The sequence below is a fragment of the Eutrigla gurnardus genome (genome assembly GCF_963514095.1).
Source record: "Eutrigla gurnardus genome assembly, chromosome: 14".
Lineage (NCBI taxonomy): Eukaryota > Metazoa > Chordata > Actinopteri > Perciformes > Triglidae > Eutrigla > Eutrigla gurnardus.
The window spans coordinates 2,338,187-2,356,315 of NC_139937.1; the positions used below are offsets into that span (position 1 = coordinate 2,338,187).

Genomic DNA, 18,129 nt, shown 5'->3' on the forward strand with positions numbered 1-18,129 from the left:
CAGCAAATGTAAGCATGCTAACACTAGCATTTAGCTCAAAACACCACCGTGTCTAAGGACATTCTCACAGAGCTGTTAGCATCGCTGCAGACTCTTCATGAGTCATATTTTCATATAATTTGTCCCAAATACCGACTTGAATGTTACCTTTAAAATAATTCTACCTGCTAAAAACCTGGAGTGTCTGGTAAAACACTTTGATTACAGCAGACGGTACAAAAGAAGCAAATAGCAATATATTAAATAAAATCATATCATTTATTTTACAAATTTGCACAAATATGGAATAGTGGTGAACACTCACACAAGTAAACAGCTAGTAATGTGTGTAGCCTGACACACACACACACACGCGCCCACACACACACACTCACACACACACACACACACACACACACACACACACACACACACACACACACACACAGCGTCATGTACAGCATATAGGTGATGTACACATGAACACAGCCTCATTGACAGCACAGACACACAGGTACACACTCGTTTGCCTCCTTCCTTCAAGTGTAAATCAGATCCGATTTTGTCCGTCGTTCCCGTTTCACACATTCACAGCGCGTCAATGACTCGTGTCTTTACTCGAGCAATCAAAGAAAAGGAAGAGGTGAAGTGTGAAATGTACACGTAAAGGTGGGTGCTGTTCGGTTCCCGTCTTCGTTGCAGATGGACGCTCGTGTTTGCAGCTGAGGTGAAGATTGTAGTATTACAGTACATGAGCTCTGTTGTCGCTGAGAGACAGAGTGAGAGTGAGTCGTACAAACTGGGTTACTCTCAAACCCCGGATATGTCGTTTCAAGAGGGGAACTGGTCTCTTTGTTATTACAATTCCATGACAGTGAATCATATAACCTCAGGGTTTGCAGGACTGATTTTAGACTGGTGGTTTACAGCGTTTTGTTGGAACAATTAAACAAACATGTTTTTCTGAAAGCTAATGGTAATACCATATAAGGCAAACCGTAGGCTGCTAGGTAGTACACTGTAATCTTTTTTTTATAGCATTCAGCGTTTTTAAGTGGAGAGGAAGTGATACAACTTTACAAACAACTCAAAAGTATTACAAAAAAAGGTTTTGATTGTCTTCACGCAATTCTTTGTGTGGAGAGGTCTCCATAAGTATGTTAACGAAAACATTTTTATAGGTTGTATTATTCTCAGTGAGGGTGGGGGAGTTTCTTGGAGGAGTCGTGGAAGAGAAGGTGAGAGGTAGGATTGCAGATGGGAGAGTGGAGAAGAAGGCAGACAACAATAAAGTGAAATCTAGTGAAAAATATTAAGGATTCTTTAAAGTTCTCCTTCTCCTCAGCAACTCTCTAACCTCACTTTGACCTGGACTGCGGCTCCCATAGTGCATCTCTCCTCTTTCATTTGTTTTGAGTGACTGGCAGGTAGTCCAATCCTCCTGGTTGTAGTGTTGGTTGTATAGAAGAATAAACAGCGTGGCGTTCGTTGCTTCTCCTCAAACAAAAGCTGATTCTCTTTTTTGTTTTGGCTTAAAGTGTGCTCCATCAAAGTGAACGAAAACCAGACACAACAAGCAGAGGACTGAAGTCCAGGACAGGCTGCAGGTGGGTTTCACACCTCCACCTGCCCCTGCGTCAGGTAGGCTCTGAGCTGCTGCGCCGCACTGACGATCTTCCTCTGGTGTCCCACCAGGTTCACCCCGAGATGTTGGACGTCACTGAAGGAGAGAGCAGATGAAGAGGGAGTTTAGTTTTGGCGGTCTTCCTGATATGGTACAGAGCCGTACTGTTAACATATCTGAGTCCACAAAAGTGTGCAACTTCGCTACTTTGCCTTGTCTTTATTCATTTTTGTTATTAATATTAAGTTGAAATCAAATTTATTTTTCCAATATTCAACTTTCAAATGTACGACGGCGTGTTAGGGCCACTGTATAAAAAAAAAAAAACAGTCGAGAGAGGGGGGCAATATTCAGAGCATGGATGCATAGATGCTGGTTGTTAGCTCAGGCAATATATTATGATGCTAACAACCGGCATCTATGCTAGCTAACTTCCCATGTTGCATTTATGTTTCTAATAATCCATCACAACATGTGACAACGCCTCGTTAAGGTCCTTAGGGTGATGCTGTTGATGGTTATTGTTGGTTTTTTATATATGTGCAGATTGTCATCTTATGGGTGTTTATTGATCGGGTGGTTGGGCTAAGATGCTAGCAGTAGCTTTCACTTGTTGTCATAGCAACGGTCAAGCAACGTCTTTACTTCCTCTATGACTGCTATAATAAAGTAGCAAATTAATTTGCAACTTTTTTTTTCTCTGAACATTGTTTTTTTTTTCCTACAGTGACCCGATACGCCGTTGTACAAATATACTGTACATATACATACACTGAAAAAAATATAACACTTGTGTTTTTGCTCATGTTTGTCACTAGTTCAAATGAAAGACTTTTGCACACAAAGGATTTATATATTATATCATATCTTTCTTTACAACTGTGTCAGTCAGAAGCTGTCCATTTCTCAGATACACCTGACAGGTGTGGCTGATTGGACAGCATGATTATTACACAGGTGTGCCTTGGGCCTGGTCACAACAAAAGACCAGTCTAAATGTGCAGTTTGTTCACACAAGGCCTTCAATGATGTTTCCGTGAATTTGGCAGTCCATCAAACCGACCTCACGACCACAGACCACGTGTAGCCACGCAAGCTCAGGACCTCCACCTGGATTCTGAGACCACCTGGACAGCTGATGCACAGTTTGTTTGCAAATCATAAGAATTTCTGCACAAACTGAAGTCCGTTGACGTGACTGACTTGAGTGTTCTCTTTTTGGATGTGTCCCGTGTGACCAAAAAATGCATATCTGCAGCACTCACATGTGAATTCCACAGTTCAGAGTAGCTCATAAATGTCTTTTTCAAAATAAAAGCGTACATTTTAGAGTGGGCTTTTACTGTAACCAGCCCAAGACACACCTCTGTAATAATCATGTTGTTTGACCAGCATCTTGACATGCTACACCTGTCAAGTGGATTGGTTATTTTGGAAAAGGAAAAGTTCTCACTAACATTTGATCAAATTTGCCACCAATATTTGTGAGAAATAAGACTTTCGTGTGCATAGAAAAAGGCTTTTATTTCAACTGGTAAAAAATGTGTTGGGTTTATATGTTTCTTCAGTGTAGTTTCACATACTCGCTAATCTAATTAGCATTACTAAGACGATATTTTGATATGCTTTGGAAAAGTGATGGGTGGTTACATAAAATGTACATGATTTTCAGTTACAATAATTGATAAAATCAAAGTATTGTTCTTTTACATAGTAAGAGCATCTATACTCACTCCATGCTGAGCCTGCTGACTCTGTCTAACGTGTCCAGGTGTGCCTGATCAAACTCATCCTGATATCTCTCCATCCGTAGTGCCTTCAGCCAATCACTGACTGTTGCCACTGACGTTAAGTCTGTGGGGGTGGGGCTGAGCAACGGCTGAGAGCAGCTTCTGGAATGAGGGGGAAATGTCAAAAATGAGGGCGTGAGGATCCATATATTTAGCAGATTGTTCATCACCTGCTGAGTCTGATAAGATTTGCCAGACGCTGGCATCTCACCGTGTTGGCTCCACCTTGAGGGAAGCCGGGTGCCTGATGAGCCGGTCTAAGGAGGAGAGGAGCGAGTCAAAGCCGGGCCGGTCCCCTCGATCAGCCTGCCAGCACTGAAGCATCAGAGAGTGGAGGGCAGAGGGGCAGTTGTGGGGGGCGGGGAGACGATACTGGTCTGCTACGGCCTTCATCACCTGCAGAGAGAGCAAGTGCTGAATATCAGACATCAGCAGGACGGATGGTATGAGGAGACTTGTGTAATTGCCTTACATAAAAGATCACTGAGGCTTGTAAAGTGTGACTACAAGAAAAAATAGGAAATTATGCTAATTACATCTACTTGGCATTTTCTCACCACTTCAATGTGTCTGTTGATTTAAGAGGAGGCGGCTGGCGGTAAATGCACATTTATTAAAATAGCTGTTTGCAGCATTTATGCCCGAGTGCTAGTTCTAAAATATGTTAAGCCAAGCAGCCGTGTAAGTCATTTATTCTATATATTTGTTATCTTACTTTGTACTTTGATTAAGTAACGATCGCCTGCTTTGAAATGTAACAAACAGTAGATTGTAGCTGCTGTGACATCTAAAACATATATATCAATAGCACAAAAATGTTTCTGCTTTGTGTAGCGTTTCACATTTATCAAATAGATAAATGAAAATGCCAGTGGCAGCACAACAGCGTTGGACTTTCCTACGGTGTGACAAGAGTGTTTGGCTGAAGCACATGCTGAAGCATTGTTCAACTTAATGCTTCGTAAATGATTACTCCACTGCTAGTCGCCACTGCAACACCTCACCTCGGTGAGTCTGCGTCAGTCTACCTTAAACCAGAGTGGCCCGCTGCAATGGAGGCAATGGCAACAGTCGCTCTGACTACACTGCTGCCTTGATTTGAATGTCTGTTCTATTGTATTTCTGTGGATAGACGGATTGGAACAACGTACAACGTCTCGTACAACAAGGCCGGATGCACACATTGGATGTTGCGGCTCGTGGTCGGTGCCACCGGGGCGCCCCAGTACTTTTAATGGCATGTTATTACACTGTGGTAGTTAAACATGCACTTAAGCACAGGATTCGAGTGCATTTCCATCACTAATTGATTATGACTTCCTCTTCCCAGGCAACATTCTCCTACATGCTCACTTCTTGATTGCTCATGTCCCAGTATGGACGCTCTCCGTATGACATCACTTCCCACATGAGGATGCCGAAGCTCCAGGCGTCACTTGCTGAGCTGAACTTGCGGTGCTGAAAGGCCTCTGGTGCCGTCCACCTTACAGGGATCTTGCTGCCCTGATGGAGGACCAACACAGACAGAGCATGAAGTCACACTATAAGGAGCATTCAGATCCATCCACTCCATCTTCCAGTACTTACCAGTGAAGCAGTGTATGTCGGTATGTTGTGGTCCAGGCCCCTCATGAGTCGGGACAGGCCAAAGTCAGACACTTTACAGACCAGATTGGAGTTGACCAACACATTCCTAGCCGCCAGGTCCCGGTGCACAAAGTTCCTCTCAGAGAGGTAGCGCATCCCTGCACCGACTCCTCTGAGCATCCCGATGAGCTGGAGCACGCTGAACTGGCCCTCGTTTTCCTGAAAGAGGCAGAAGGGCAGGATGGAGGCACGGGAGAATAGGTTTTTATCTGTGGTGAAGGGAAGTCACTGACAACACACTAAAGATGGACAGTGTGATGTTGTCTCACCCTGAGAAAGGCATCCAAGGGCCCGTTCTCCATGAACTCAGTGATGATCCTCTCTGGGGCGGTATGAGTGATCACACCCTCCAACTTCAGCACGTTGGGGTGGTCGAACTGTCCCATGACCCCCGCTTCACTGAGGAACATCCCCCTCTCTCTTTCGGACGCCCCCCAGCGTATAGACTTCACCGCCACCAGCACCTCCCTGCGACCCAGCGGGCGGTAGCGGCCCCGAGAAACCTCCCCAAACTGGGCTGGAGCGGAGAGGAGGTGCACAGATCACACTCTGTTGACAGTTACCACATAGCTAAAATAAGATTGCAAAGAAAAGAGAGTGTCACGCCTACCTGCACCAATCACCTCCTCAATCTTGAGATGAGTGGGATCTATCTCACGGGCAAACTCTTTGACAGCCTCACTGGGGTCCTCGTAGGTGGATGGGTCCACATAATACTTCACTCCACCTGGAATTCAAAGGCAATTTTTACAACTAATTTGATTCTTTATCCCTTTATTCTTACACAAATGTATTATTGTCATGATACTAGGTGGTGATCTGTTACTGCACAGCAGAGGGACCTTATTCTACACTTACAAAGATACACAGATGTAGTATGGTGTTTTTAAGAATATTATCACATTACTAACACATTGAAAGTTGAATTCAATTTCAAAACATTCATTCTCCATTCATTCAGATATATCTTAAGTCTGTGTCTCCTTTTGGGGGGTGACATAATGTTCTATATCTTTATATAGAAGGAATTACTTTATATCCATAAACATCCAAAACATCCCTCAGTTAAAATATGAAATATTATTTCATATTTTAACTGAGGGATGTTTTGGATTATTACGAAACAATACAAATGAAAAAAACATCTTATTAGTCATGGCTCCAAATGATATACAATGTTACTATAATGAGGAGCATTTAAATAATTATTCAATTAAATGAATTGAAGTCATTTGAACTCAATTACATTCAATAAAATATGCTAATGCTCACCACGGTTACTGATGTACCTCTGGAGTCTGTCGCTGTATGGACTCTCCCTCCTCTTACTGTCATGCAACGGCAAACAAAATGCATGTACATGTGATCAAAAAAAGAATTAAAAAGAGATCATATGTCTGATCACGTGAATGGCTTGACAACCTACCTGCGAAACACCACAACGACCACGATCGCTGCCACCACCAGGAGGAACGCCGCTCCGCCCATCACTGACCCGACCAGCAGAGGAAGGCGATTCTGGATCTGCTGTGAATGTTCCTCTGTGGGAGAGAAAGTGACAAAGCCATCAGCTGTTGATGTGTCATCTCTTTGTTAAGTCGTTTGCCGTTTCCAGAGCTGGGAAATCACTGTTGTTACTGGAACTGAATAGATTTGTCATCCGTCTGTACTTGAGTTTTCAACTCATAGTAGATTCTGGATTGAATATCACACTCAGCCCACAAATTTAACTTTTTCAGAAAGTAGCATTGATGTGTAGTAGATTATCCTGGTGAAATAAACAGCTTTTCAAATAAAATAGGGTAAATCCCACATTTCAGTTGTGTTAATTGACTGAAATGGTCACTGGTGTTACAGGAAGTGAGTGTTGTACCCAGAGGCAGCGTGGTGAAGTAGATCGTGTTGCTGTAGGGGCCGTAGCCCCGTTCGTTCCGAGCTCTGATCTGGAAAGCGTAGATGGAGCCGGGGATCAGAGAGTTGATGGTCACCGTGTTGGTCTCGCTGTAGACGCTCGCTGCGCTGTCCATGTCTGAAGCCTGGAGGACGCAGAGGAAGGACATTGTGTCGTGACTCGTATGCGTCCGTTGAGCAGCGTGCATGCTCACCGTTCAATGAACGTACCTTGTCATAGTATCTAAGCTGGTACTCCAGGATGTCTCCATTGGGCCTGTCCGGCTGAGGCCACGAGAGAGTGATGGAGTCTGGGGCTCGGCTCAGCTGGTGCATCATGGGAACTGTGCTGGGAACTGTGGAAGTGACCAGATAATGACGCATGAGTTGGACCTAAGTTTCCCCAGGGGGATGTGATGATCCTTCGATTAACCCAATCATCCAATTAAAAAGTGAAGTAATGTTCAAGTGAAAGTGGCCACAAGGGGGCAGTGTTACAGAACTTGTGGAGGATATTTAGTAGAGCGTGAACGTGGAGTTTTTATGGAGCGCCATGCAGGATCTCGTTACAGTCACTGTGCTGGCTGGCCGGGCCAGTTAAGGGAACTTTCCGGCATTCCTTTTCATTTAATCAATAAGCTCTGAGAGCAGACACAAGAAGGTTTTACATCATTTAGGTTCATGGAGACTTTTAATCAATCTTGATTAGTTTCTTGGAAAATCTCATAATAGTGCACTTTGTCTGCACAATGCCCCACTCTCCTCTTCCAACGTGTCGACTTTAATCTCTCTTTCTGTCCGTCTTTTTGTCTTCCCATCTCTCATTTCTCCCTTTCTTCCCCCACAGTGACTCTGATGGGATCTGACAGGATATTGTAACCTCGAGCAACCTCCTGTCCAGAGAGCAGGAGGAGAAAAGATGGAGCAGAGAGAGAGAGACACACACACACACACACACAGTCCACACAGACATCGTCATCAGAGCATCTCCTCTCTTTCATCACATCTTTTTCATCCTCTCTTTCCCGTGCTCACCTGACTGGCTCGTAGTGAAATTGATGCTTGTGTATCGAGATGGAAAGGGATTCAAAGCTGACACCTCATTCATTGCTTGCACCTGTCAATAACAAGAACACAGACGTGAGGTAGAAAGAGCTTTTCTTTTCTATTTTCTTTTTGTTTGACAAACAAAGCCTGACACGTGCAGCTGCGGTGAGCAGTCAGCAAACACCAGTACATGGGAAATATGGGCCCATTATGAATAAGGAATAAGGCATGATTTAGTTGTGTTTCCCCAAGCTAAATAATAAATGTTGCTGTGTATTTGCTGATGTTGGAGCATATGAAATGATATGGCACAGAGGACCTGTCGCCACTGGGCCTCCAGGAAATGGATCAGCAATCAGCACTTTGTTGTCCAGGTGTTGAAATCAAACAATAGACAGTTTGTATTTATTTCATCTCAATGAAAGGGAGCATTCTATAGTGTTGTCTATCCTTGTAATCTTTCTCCATTCTCAGAAAGTTGTTAAATAGCTCAGAATAGCAAAATAAATGACTGTAAAACCAACTGTCCTAGCAGTCGTAGTAGTCTGACTTTACAAGGTGAGAACTGAGTGTTGTGTCCCTTTAACAGACATTTTCCACATACCTGTATGAGGTAAGTGACTCTGGTCAGCAGGTTGTTGAGGGTGACCTTGGTTTGTTTCAGGCTGGTCTGGGAAGGGCTGAAGGTGACGCCCTCTCCACACCAGGAGCACGCCGCCGGGTTGGTGAAGGTGGCCGAGGGACAGATGCGACACACCACCCCGTACCACACTTCGCTGCGGCCTCCCATGTCCACTGGAGGGCGCCACCTTAAGGACACGCCGCCATCGCCGCTCTCGTACTCCCAGGACAGAGAGACAGGAGCAGATGGAGGAGCTGGATAGAGAAGACAGAGCAAGGGAGGGGTTTGACATACATAATGTAAGTGGCGGACACTCAAATGGAAGCATCTGCTAAAAAGTTCAAGATATGAAAGAAGCTGCTGACTGGCAAAGACATTTCACCAAGCGAAGGAACAGAAAGAACATTATTAAAGCCAGTTTGGCCATGACACAATTTAAGTGAGTAGAGAAACAACATTTTTTTTGCAGGAATGAAACTTCTATTATATTGTAATAAAACAGATGGATCTCACAGTTAGATTAGATGACAAATGACCACTGAGGCCCCTTGAAACCTCCCAGAGAGCCAGGCTTAAACACAAAGCGAAAACTCACTTGTGCAGGCAGAAGAGTTGGCATCACTGGCTGCCCGATAGAATCCACTGCGACATTCACACACAGTCGATCCCTCCTGGCTGGTCCTGCTGTTGGAGGGACATACCGAGCAGGGAATGGAGCCCACCACGGATTTGAAGTAGCCCACCTGACACGCTGCAGGGAGACACGAGGAGGCTTGAGCTTCATTCTCAGTTTACAATCCAGTAAATAAAGCGATCCCTCCACACATGCCGTTCTTCAAAGGAACGGTACTTGAGTCAAAGCTGTATCATTGTTATAAGTGTCTCTCTACTGGTTTTACTAATCTGTCTCCAGAGCGAAGGAAGCCCGACCTGAATAAGACAACAAAATGTTTCCTAAAACGCAAACTAAACCTAAACTGCTAGTATTTATATTTGCAGCTGAAACTAATTAAGAGTATCATTTTCCACCTTGGAACAGCACTAAACTAAACAATCTCATCTCAAGGTCCACCTGCTCACTCAGATGTCCCGGAACTGAAGATGGAGATAAAGGATCGACAGTTTCACCACATCTTGGTGAAAATCTCGACAACATAAGTTGACCTGGATCAACTATTAGTATTATGTTTTACTAATGATTCTAGATGTATTGATTAGCTGTAAATAAATAAATGGTGTGAAAGAAGAAAATATACATTCTAAATAATAACACATATATCAATAAAATATTTTAGGGTTATTATTTAAAAGTAGTTAAATAAACAAATATTTCCACATCCTTCATTGAATTTGAAGTTCTACATAGGAGAAATATTTTGAACGCAACGAAGACATAAACCTTTCATGTCTCAGCTGACTGACCAGCAGAGGACCATCAACAGTCTTGGTGATCTGCATTTTGCTCTCAGCTCAGAAGTCACCAACAGAAAAACCCTAGAACTTCGTTTGGGTTATTCTAATTTCTCCTGTTTCATTGTTTTGGTTCAGGAACAAGTCAAATACCAGAAACTATTTTGGTTTAAGCATTCATTTCATCTTGGTTTGTGGTTCCCTTTGTGTCAAAAGTTCACCTAAAACATAACAGCCTGTTGTTTGCTGCTGGCTTTGTGCTGCACAGTCATTTTACTTGTGTTTACAGAGGAAGTGGCTCGCTTCAGCAGACAGCAGTAAAACCACCAGTCCACATACACCAGTTCAAAATGGCCACACGGACCCTGGATCACTGTTACTGAGGAGTAGTTTGACATGTGGAAAATAGACTGATTCACTTCCTCACGGAGCGTAAGATGAGAGGATCCATGTAACTACGAAGCTACAGCCAGCAGGGTTAGCTTAGCTTTGCATTGAAACTGTACACAGGGGGAACAGCTAGCCTAGCTATCATGAGTCACTTTCACACTTTGGTTTCTTCACAAATTAAATAAATGACTTGTGTTAATTAGTTTTAGAGCTTGGAGGTGCCAGTGGGGGGGTTTCGTTCACTTTGGACAGAGCCAAGCAAAAATGTCAATCTATTCCTGTAAGATGTGGAATGATCTTCTCAAAAGAAATGTTTTATAAAACTGAAAACTCATTTTCACCCAAATCCTGTTAAATCTATGTGGGATATGAGAAATGATTCCCCCACGAAAATAAAATGAGGTAGAAATGAATAGGTATCGTATTAACAATACAGTAATAATATAATTTATTAATATTCTCAAATCAAGTCACGCGATCCATTTCAAATATAAAACCAATTTAAGTCGAAAGCATGAATATCGCACCCACACAGACACACAGACACACACACACACACACACACACACACACTGAAAATACCATGTGAACCTGCAGGCTGTAATAGTGAACTGATGTGTTTTACAGCAGGAAAATCTGTGAGTTGTGCCAATTGTTAATGTCAGCAGCAGGACAGCTGAGCGCTGAGGTCAAGCTAACACACACTTCATGCTGCTGGTCCAGAGCAGGACTACAAGAAAATTGAGAGTACTGCCTCTGGGTTGCTCTGCTGCCATTCTCACCGTGTGAAAGCCTGAAGCTGTGTCAGCTAAAGGTTGCATCGTTCAAAGAGGCCTTTTTGTCTGTGAGCTAAATGCAGAGTGCTTGTGCGAGGCTTTCTTGTATCTCCGAGTGTGTAAATGGCATACCTGATAACACCTGATAACACCTGATAACACCTGACCCAGCAGCCCCTCAGAAGAATCCCATCGTGCGTTTTTAAACAGAGGGATGGATGAGCGAGTGTGTCTTCATGGTCAGCGGGAGCCAACCCTCACCCTGTTTATATAACCTTGTCAAGAACATTTATCAAATTTGACATGCTGTATGTGTGCGGATGCATGCGTGTGTGTGTGTGTGTGTGTACACTCGACGGTGTCTGGGAGTAGAGGATAAGAAGGTAAGATACATGAGGGTAAGGAATAAACAGATAAAAGGCTTTCTGTGTTCTCACTCGTCTCAGAGAGCCGACTTTGCTTTCAAACAGGTGAAGTAGAAGTAAGGATGTCGAGAGATCGCAGAGGGAGAATAAACCAGGAAAGGGGAAGAAGTGAACATGGCGAGAGATGGCCCAAGACGGTTGTAGGATGAACAGTGGGATTATGCGTATGAGCGCCAGATGACGGGTGAAAGACGAGGAAACAGGGAAAGAGGAAATATCCTCCTTCCTCAATCTTTAATGTCCCAGCTGCACATTACCAGACGTGTTCTCGTACAGCTCTGACACCAAACATGACTTTGCTACAAAGCCTCTCCTCGGCGTTACGAGTGCTGGCAACAACCCCCCCCCCCCACTTATCCCATCTTCGTCCACCTGATTACAGCAGCCAATGAGAGTGTAAGTCCTCTGCCCTCCTGCTTGATCTGCAAACCCCCATCCCCCCACCGCCGGCTCCATCCGTCCATCACCCAGCTATGAAGTACACAACTCATGGCCATTATGAGCGGAGACGCAGATGCCTTTACATCATACATCAGTACACTCTAGTGAGGAGAGGAAGGAGAGGAAGTGAAAACAGAGTCAATCCACTGACTGACGCACATGGATATTATAACAGTCATAATAACAGATAGAAGTAATTATCGTTATTAAATCAACTTACAAGTAAAAGCTGACCTGATTACTTTATGTGTGAGTATTCTCTGGTCAGATCATTAATATGCAACTGCATTGTTTCAGCCAACAGAAAACTATGGCTCCAGCTTCTCAAATGTTTTAGAACATTGTGAAATAAATACCGTTGGGTTATGGACTGTTGGTCAGACTGAAATAGATGCACTTTGAAGACGTCATGCTGAGCTCTGGGAAATTAAGATGGGCATTTTTCACTTTTTATGGAAATTTGAAAGACTAAATGATGAAAGAGTTAACCGAGCAGGAAATCTGAAAGTAATAATATGAAAATAATCACAAGTTGCCGCATCCACTGACAACCAGAGGGTGACAATGGGGAAATAATTATCTTGGCTAAGTCTACACGCAAATAAAATGAAATCCTGTTCAGGGAAAATTTGACGTTAGCATAATACTTTGTTTTGTAGATCGCTGACCCAATTTCTCTTTTTCTCTTCCTCTCTCCCTCTTTCATGCGCTCATTCCCTCTTTTGGCTCGCAGCATAATCTCTCTCTCTCAGACACACAAACACACATAAGCTCGGTCACAGATGCGACTACACAACAGGAGATATAAGTACACACGGTACACAACTGTAAATGTCTCCTTCCATCATTGTCTTTACATTCTGTTGTTCAGTGCGGACAGAAACAACAGAAAAACACAGAATCATATCGGCTGTTATATATTGTCCATTTCCATAGAAGCTCCAGCACCTATATGTAAAAACAAGCAATCTTTGATTTTCTCATAAACAAGCAGCTCTTCACAGCATGAGCGACTGTAGCATACTGTAGCAAAAACAGAAATGTATTTCCTGGACATATTACAAAAGTGATTGCACAATACTAAATAACAGTCTGTTATAGACAAATCCTACAGTCTAAATGTTTACAATAACCTTAATGAAAAAGAGAAATACTGTAGTGGCTCTGTTTTTGATTTCCTGGGGGAACTATACAACTTCTTTTTGTTTGTTGCTGAAGCTAAATAAAAAGCTAAACCTGATTATAAATCTGCAAAGCAAAGAAGAGTTGCAGTTGCAGAGTCGGGTGATAATTCTCTGTGGTTTCATCATCATCACTGATACACTGTCATCATAAATAAATATATCAATCATAGCTGCTGTCTTTAGGTAATTATGTTCCTTGCAGCGTAGGCCATTCTATGCAACAGAACTTCTATAGAGTCCTACAGACCTGCACCCATCTCATATATAAAAATCCCATTTAGCATTTTAGCGAGGGAACCACGGCGACGCTCACTTCCAGGGTGGCAATCAAAAATACTTCATCCTTGCAGCACTCAACAGAAAATATTAAATATAATACATTAAAAGTGATTGTGAATAATAATTGAGGACAATCAAATTTAAGCATTTCCAAAATCCTGGCTGCTGCCTGCATTTTGGCTAAAATCCAACATGCTCAATACATCTGTGATGTAATGTAATTGCGCGTGATCAAGTTCATTTGTCATCACTGCCTAGCAACTCCCCCACAGCGAATTCCAGCTAATAGTCAATACCGGATCATTTCACTCAACTGAGCTTTGCTCCACGCCTGATCTTTATCGATCAGCTGGAAAAGCAACTGGATGTAAACATTGTTCATTTCCACATGACATGTAATGCTGGGTTACAATTATGAACAAATTTTCATTTCAAATGAAAAAATGAACCAACGGCGGTTCTACTGTCTGATTTCCATGCTGTTTGGTAAAAAGGTGTCTTTCTAGGACCGGAGTACAGCCAGCCTCTCTCTCTAATGAATATCACACTTGCACCTTTACTCTGACTTCCTTCCCAGGCCAAATGCTCCACCACGACGAGCCGTGGATGAGTCTGTGGGCTGAGAGCCAGCGCTCTGGGTGACAAATCAGGACAATCTAACACGTTGAATATTTCAGTCGCACGCCACAGAAAATATCAACATGGGTCCAAATGAACTCGGAGCCCAATCGAGCATTCAGCACTAATCCTTGTCCCAAATCCTCGACAGTGGCTTAATGTTTGGGAGGAATCAAACAGAGGCAAGGAGCTTGTCTGAGGACGATGTACTGCCAGCTCAGACCAGCTCGGGGAGCCCAAAACTAAAGGACTGTTTCATGTCTGGCTGAACAGGTGTAATTGTGTCTCATGCTCAGTCGTGTTTGCGCTTGTTCTCTCTGCCTCTCCGTCTCCCTTGCGGGATGCAAATGTCAAAGGATGAAAACATCAGACAGCTGCTGCCTGTCGTCTGCCTCTGTCCTTATCATTTTTCAGAAGACTGAAGACGAATTTTCATCCAAATCAGAGTTTTAAATGTCACGCCGATCTTATAGGAGCACGTTGTTCTTTTTGACATGCTTGTGTGAGACATGGCCTCATACATAATTGAGGAATAATATTTTAATGTCTGTCTGCTAAAATGTCAGCTGTGTTTTTGTAAGCATTTGATGTTTCAATCATCATCATAGCAAAGTGTTGTTATCGTGTTTGAGTTTCAATTATCTCTGAATAATCAGGCGCCACACATTTAGTGGATTAACATTGTAAAGTTTTCATACGAGATCGTCTCAAGTGTAATTTGTTTCTGGTGTTTCATTTTCTTTTCAAGCAGATCTGCTCTCACAGTTGGTGAAAATGTGCTAATTAAACCACGCAAAGTTGTTATAACAAGGTTTGAAAATCCTCTTCTTTCAGTTTCAAGTCCTTGCTGTATTAATCCACTTTCAAAAATAAAATAAAATACAATATGGACCCCTTGAATCTTTAAATAGAAAGCTATTAGAGCTGTGTGTAGTTAAAGGCAATTATTTAACACTGATGGTCACATGAGACGAGAGGAAGAGAGATCAGAGTCTCTTATTTGTCCATAAGACGATGTCTTGCTTTAGGGAGCAAAGCTGCACTGGGGATATTCTCACATGGATATCAAACAGCATTTATTCTCATTGTAGAGGTTTACTTCAATAGCAAGAACACAACTCAAAGAGTGAAATGGAGAAAAGAACGGTACTGGTTAGTGTGCTAAATAATGTGTTTAATTAAATACATGTAGGCTAGCACAAATACCACTTAACTTTGATAAAGTATTGTTCCCACTCAGAAGTGTTCAAAGTGCCGGCACCTTCAGAAACAACGCACCACTTTGCAGAACGGCATCTTTAATTACAGCTTCCAACCAATACATTAGTTCAGTGCATTACAGCCTTCATTTGCTCACCTTGTGCTATTCTTAAACGTCCTTGGTGCTTGATTCAGACGGCAACAAAATGTGCAAGTCTGAATGGTTCAGAAAGTTCGCTGCTTTTCTGCTGCACAACAAGGATGGGCTACTGTTAATCATTCTTGACGACTGCATCGCCAGTTAACCATCTGCCTCTTTTCTCTGCATTCCCAGGGAGCCAGAGAGGACAACAATGTAATGATGCCAATCCACCTCATTAGTCGGTGAAGTGATCAACAAAACACGATCAAATGAGAGCGGGAACAAAAAGCCGGCGCGGCGTGGGCAGCGCTGTGGAGATCATTCGTCGACGGTCAGTGGAAGCCTTTGCTCCAGCAGCTGAGCTGATTTCGGGGGGTGATTTGTCAGTAAATATCAATCAGATGCAGACAAACACAAGAGGCGGGCCGAGTGCAGATGTAAAGCAAAAGAGCATGAACACATTTCACAGCTGACTTGGCAGGATTGGAGGATTAATTGTGCTGGAGACAGTTAGACTTGGAGGGCCCCCTGTGTGAAGGAGCTGAGCAATTATGGCCATTGAAGTTCCTGGTGGACTTTCATTTTTTTACTGTAATCCCGGCATTCACAGACACATTTGACAAACGGGTATCAGCATTGCAGCGAGATACCCTTGTGCATGCTAACGTTCACACAAAGAAACACACATCCACCATTTAGCCTCCATGTCCTCAACGGGGTTTTTGGCTGCTCAGTTCTTTAAGTCATTAACTTGCATCCTCATATCTTTCACTCTCCCTCCACCTCTCCCTGTTCTCCCTCCACTCCCCCTCTCTCCCCCTGCGGTTTCTGTCACTTGTTCACAGACGAGTGGCCTTTACATCGCAATGACCTAAATGTGTCACATCCCTCTCACTGTAGCTCTCTCCCTCTCTCACTCTCTCCCTCTCTTCCTCCTCCTGCACTCTCCCGATATCCCTTCCTGTCCGTCTGGACATCTCTCAAATGTTTCCTCTTCCTCCCCCTACACTTACACCCACATAGAGAAGTGAAAACGTTTTTTGACCAGTTTTGCAGAATGCTGACCATTGCCTCCCATCGCCTCTCCTCTCCAGTCAAGTTAGCAGGAAATTACCAACATAGTAGCTCTGCACTCCTGAATGCATGCAATGCAAATGTAATTTTACTTTTACTTTTTCTATTTATGATGGAATACATTCAAATGTTACATCACCACAAATGCACTATGGCTACAAAGCTGCCTCTCCCCTTCTCGTCTCAACCTGACTCGACCTGCCTGCCATCTTTTCCCTCTGGTCTTGACGTCAAACACAGTTGTGTATCAGAGTGACAGCTGCTCCTTTCAGTATTGATCCAGACGTTTCGTATCTCAGAAAATACCAAGAAGAGAACTGGCAGGAAGTCAAGATTGGCCCCTTAGAGTTGACTGATTACCAGTATTTGTTTTGGACATTTTAGTTCAAATCTCCTGAGAAGAGGCACTACTTTCTGCCGTGTCTCATACTGCAGTGAATCGTTGTCTATCCGATCCAATGCATCCACTGTCATGTTGCCCATCAGCTCACTAGAAAACAACTATTGTTGTTCTTTGGGATTCAACACCAAATGGAAAAACTCAAAGCATTGTGTTTGTGACAGTCCTGTTGTCTGGGAAAACTGCTGTGTGATGTTTTGTAGCTAAGAAAATAATCTCAGTTTGACTTTGGAGAATACAAAATATCAATAAAAAATCTGTATTACAAACTGGAGTGGTAATCTAGTTGCATGATGGGAAGTGTAGGAGCCAATGTTGGTGTTTAACCGATATTAGAGACAGAAGTAGGGTTAGTCGGCCTCTGTTGCATCATTTTGAACTATTTGGTTTTTGATAGGTCTCTCACAGGTCACCTGAGTTAAATGGAAAATTAAACATGACATGAGATTTTCAGCTTCCATAGGAATCAAGCAGAGTTTTCCTCGACTTACCCAAACAGGCAGATCCATTGAGGTTTGGCTCATAGCCTTCATCGCAGACACATCCTCCGACAGGAACCATCCACTCCCCTTCAGCATTGCAGTGCATACGAGGGCGAGTGCCTCCCTGAGCTTTACTGTGGGGGACACAAGTCCCGCTGAGGGGAACTAAGGCAGTCGGCTCTGCCCCCGAGGGCGTCGCCGGGTAGGACGCCAAATTCACGCTGGTGGCAGGACAGCGGCGGTAGAAGATGGACACACCCATGAGGGAGACACAGGCTCCACTGTCAACGATGGCCAGCACGAATCTGAAACAAGGGCGTGAAGACGGGGGACATTCAGATCCTTGGGAGTGCCGATGTCAGTAAAACACATAATGAACAACACGACGATGTTAGTAATGGTTACCCATTGCGTGTGAGTGGGGCAAAGCTGCGTGTCTTGATGTTGATTCGGCTGTATCTGTTGGGTTGATACTGGTGGGGTGAACTGGGCTCCACCTTGGAGAAACTCTTATCGGCAGCGATGGTGTCCACCTTCACCCAACCCTCCCTGGTCTCTTTCTCCCCGCTGGACGGCTGTGGTGAAGAAGGAGCAGTAAGAGAATTAGTGCAAATGGCATGGAGGTAATGTGTTGTTGACGAGAGAGAAATAAGTAAACCAGGCCACGGTGTCGAGGGCACGCTCTTGAGATCTACGGGACGTTTGTATT

The 18,129-nt window shown here is 43.5% G+C and overlaps 1 protein-coding gene across 2 annotated transcripts in view; it reads right to left on the minus strand.

The window, feature by feature from the left end:
- Nucleotides 1-235: 235 nt before the first annotated feature.
- ephb6 (eph receptor B6) overlaps nucleotides 236-18,129 on the minus strand; it is a 33,727-nt gene continuing 15,833 nt past the window's right edge. Inside the window, exons 4-19 of one of the 2 annotated variants that reach the window (XM_084027581.1) lie at nucleotides 17,826-17,995; nucleotides 17,430-17,725; nucleotides 9,195-9,350; nucleotides 8,582-8,853; nucleotides 7,966-8,047; nucleotides 7,162-7,286; nucleotides 6,914-7,076; nucleotides 6,467-6,581; nucleotides 6,313-6,368; nucleotides 5,651-5,767; nucleotides 5,310-5,557; nucleotides 4,981-5,199; nucleotides 4,747-4,896; nucleotides 3,605-3,789; nucleotides 3,337-3,492; nucleotides 236-1,699 (exon numbers count right to left, since the gene is read on the minus strand). In XM_084027581.1, the coding sequence (XP_083883707.1) occupies nucleotides 1,594-1,699; nucleotides 3,337-3,492; nucleotides 3,605-3,789; nucleotides 4,747-4,896; nucleotides 4,981-5,199; nucleotides 5,310-5,557; nucleotides 5,651-5,767; nucleotides 6,313-6,368; nucleotides 6,467-6,581; nucleotides 6,914-7,076; nucleotides 7,162-7,286; nucleotides 7,966-8,047; nucleotides 8,582-8,853; nucleotides 9,195-9,350; nucleotides 17,430-17,725; nucleotides 17,826-17,995 (2,616 nt within the window). In that variant the 3' untranslated portion in view covers nucleotides 236-1,593. Of the gene's footprint in view, nucleotides 1,700-3,336; nucleotides 3,496-3,604; nucleotides 3,790-4,746; nucleotides 4,897-4,980; nucleotides 5,200-5,309; nucleotides 5,558-5,650; nucleotides 5,768-6,312; nucleotides 6,369-6,466; nucleotides 6,582-6,913; nucleotides 7,077-7,161; nucleotides 7,287-7,965; nucleotides 8,048-8,581; nucleotides 8,854-9,194; nucleotides 9,351-17,429; nucleotides 17,726-17,825; nucleotides 17,996-18,129 lie in introns of both variants that reach the window. The other variant, XM_084027580.1, reaches the window with a different exon arrangement.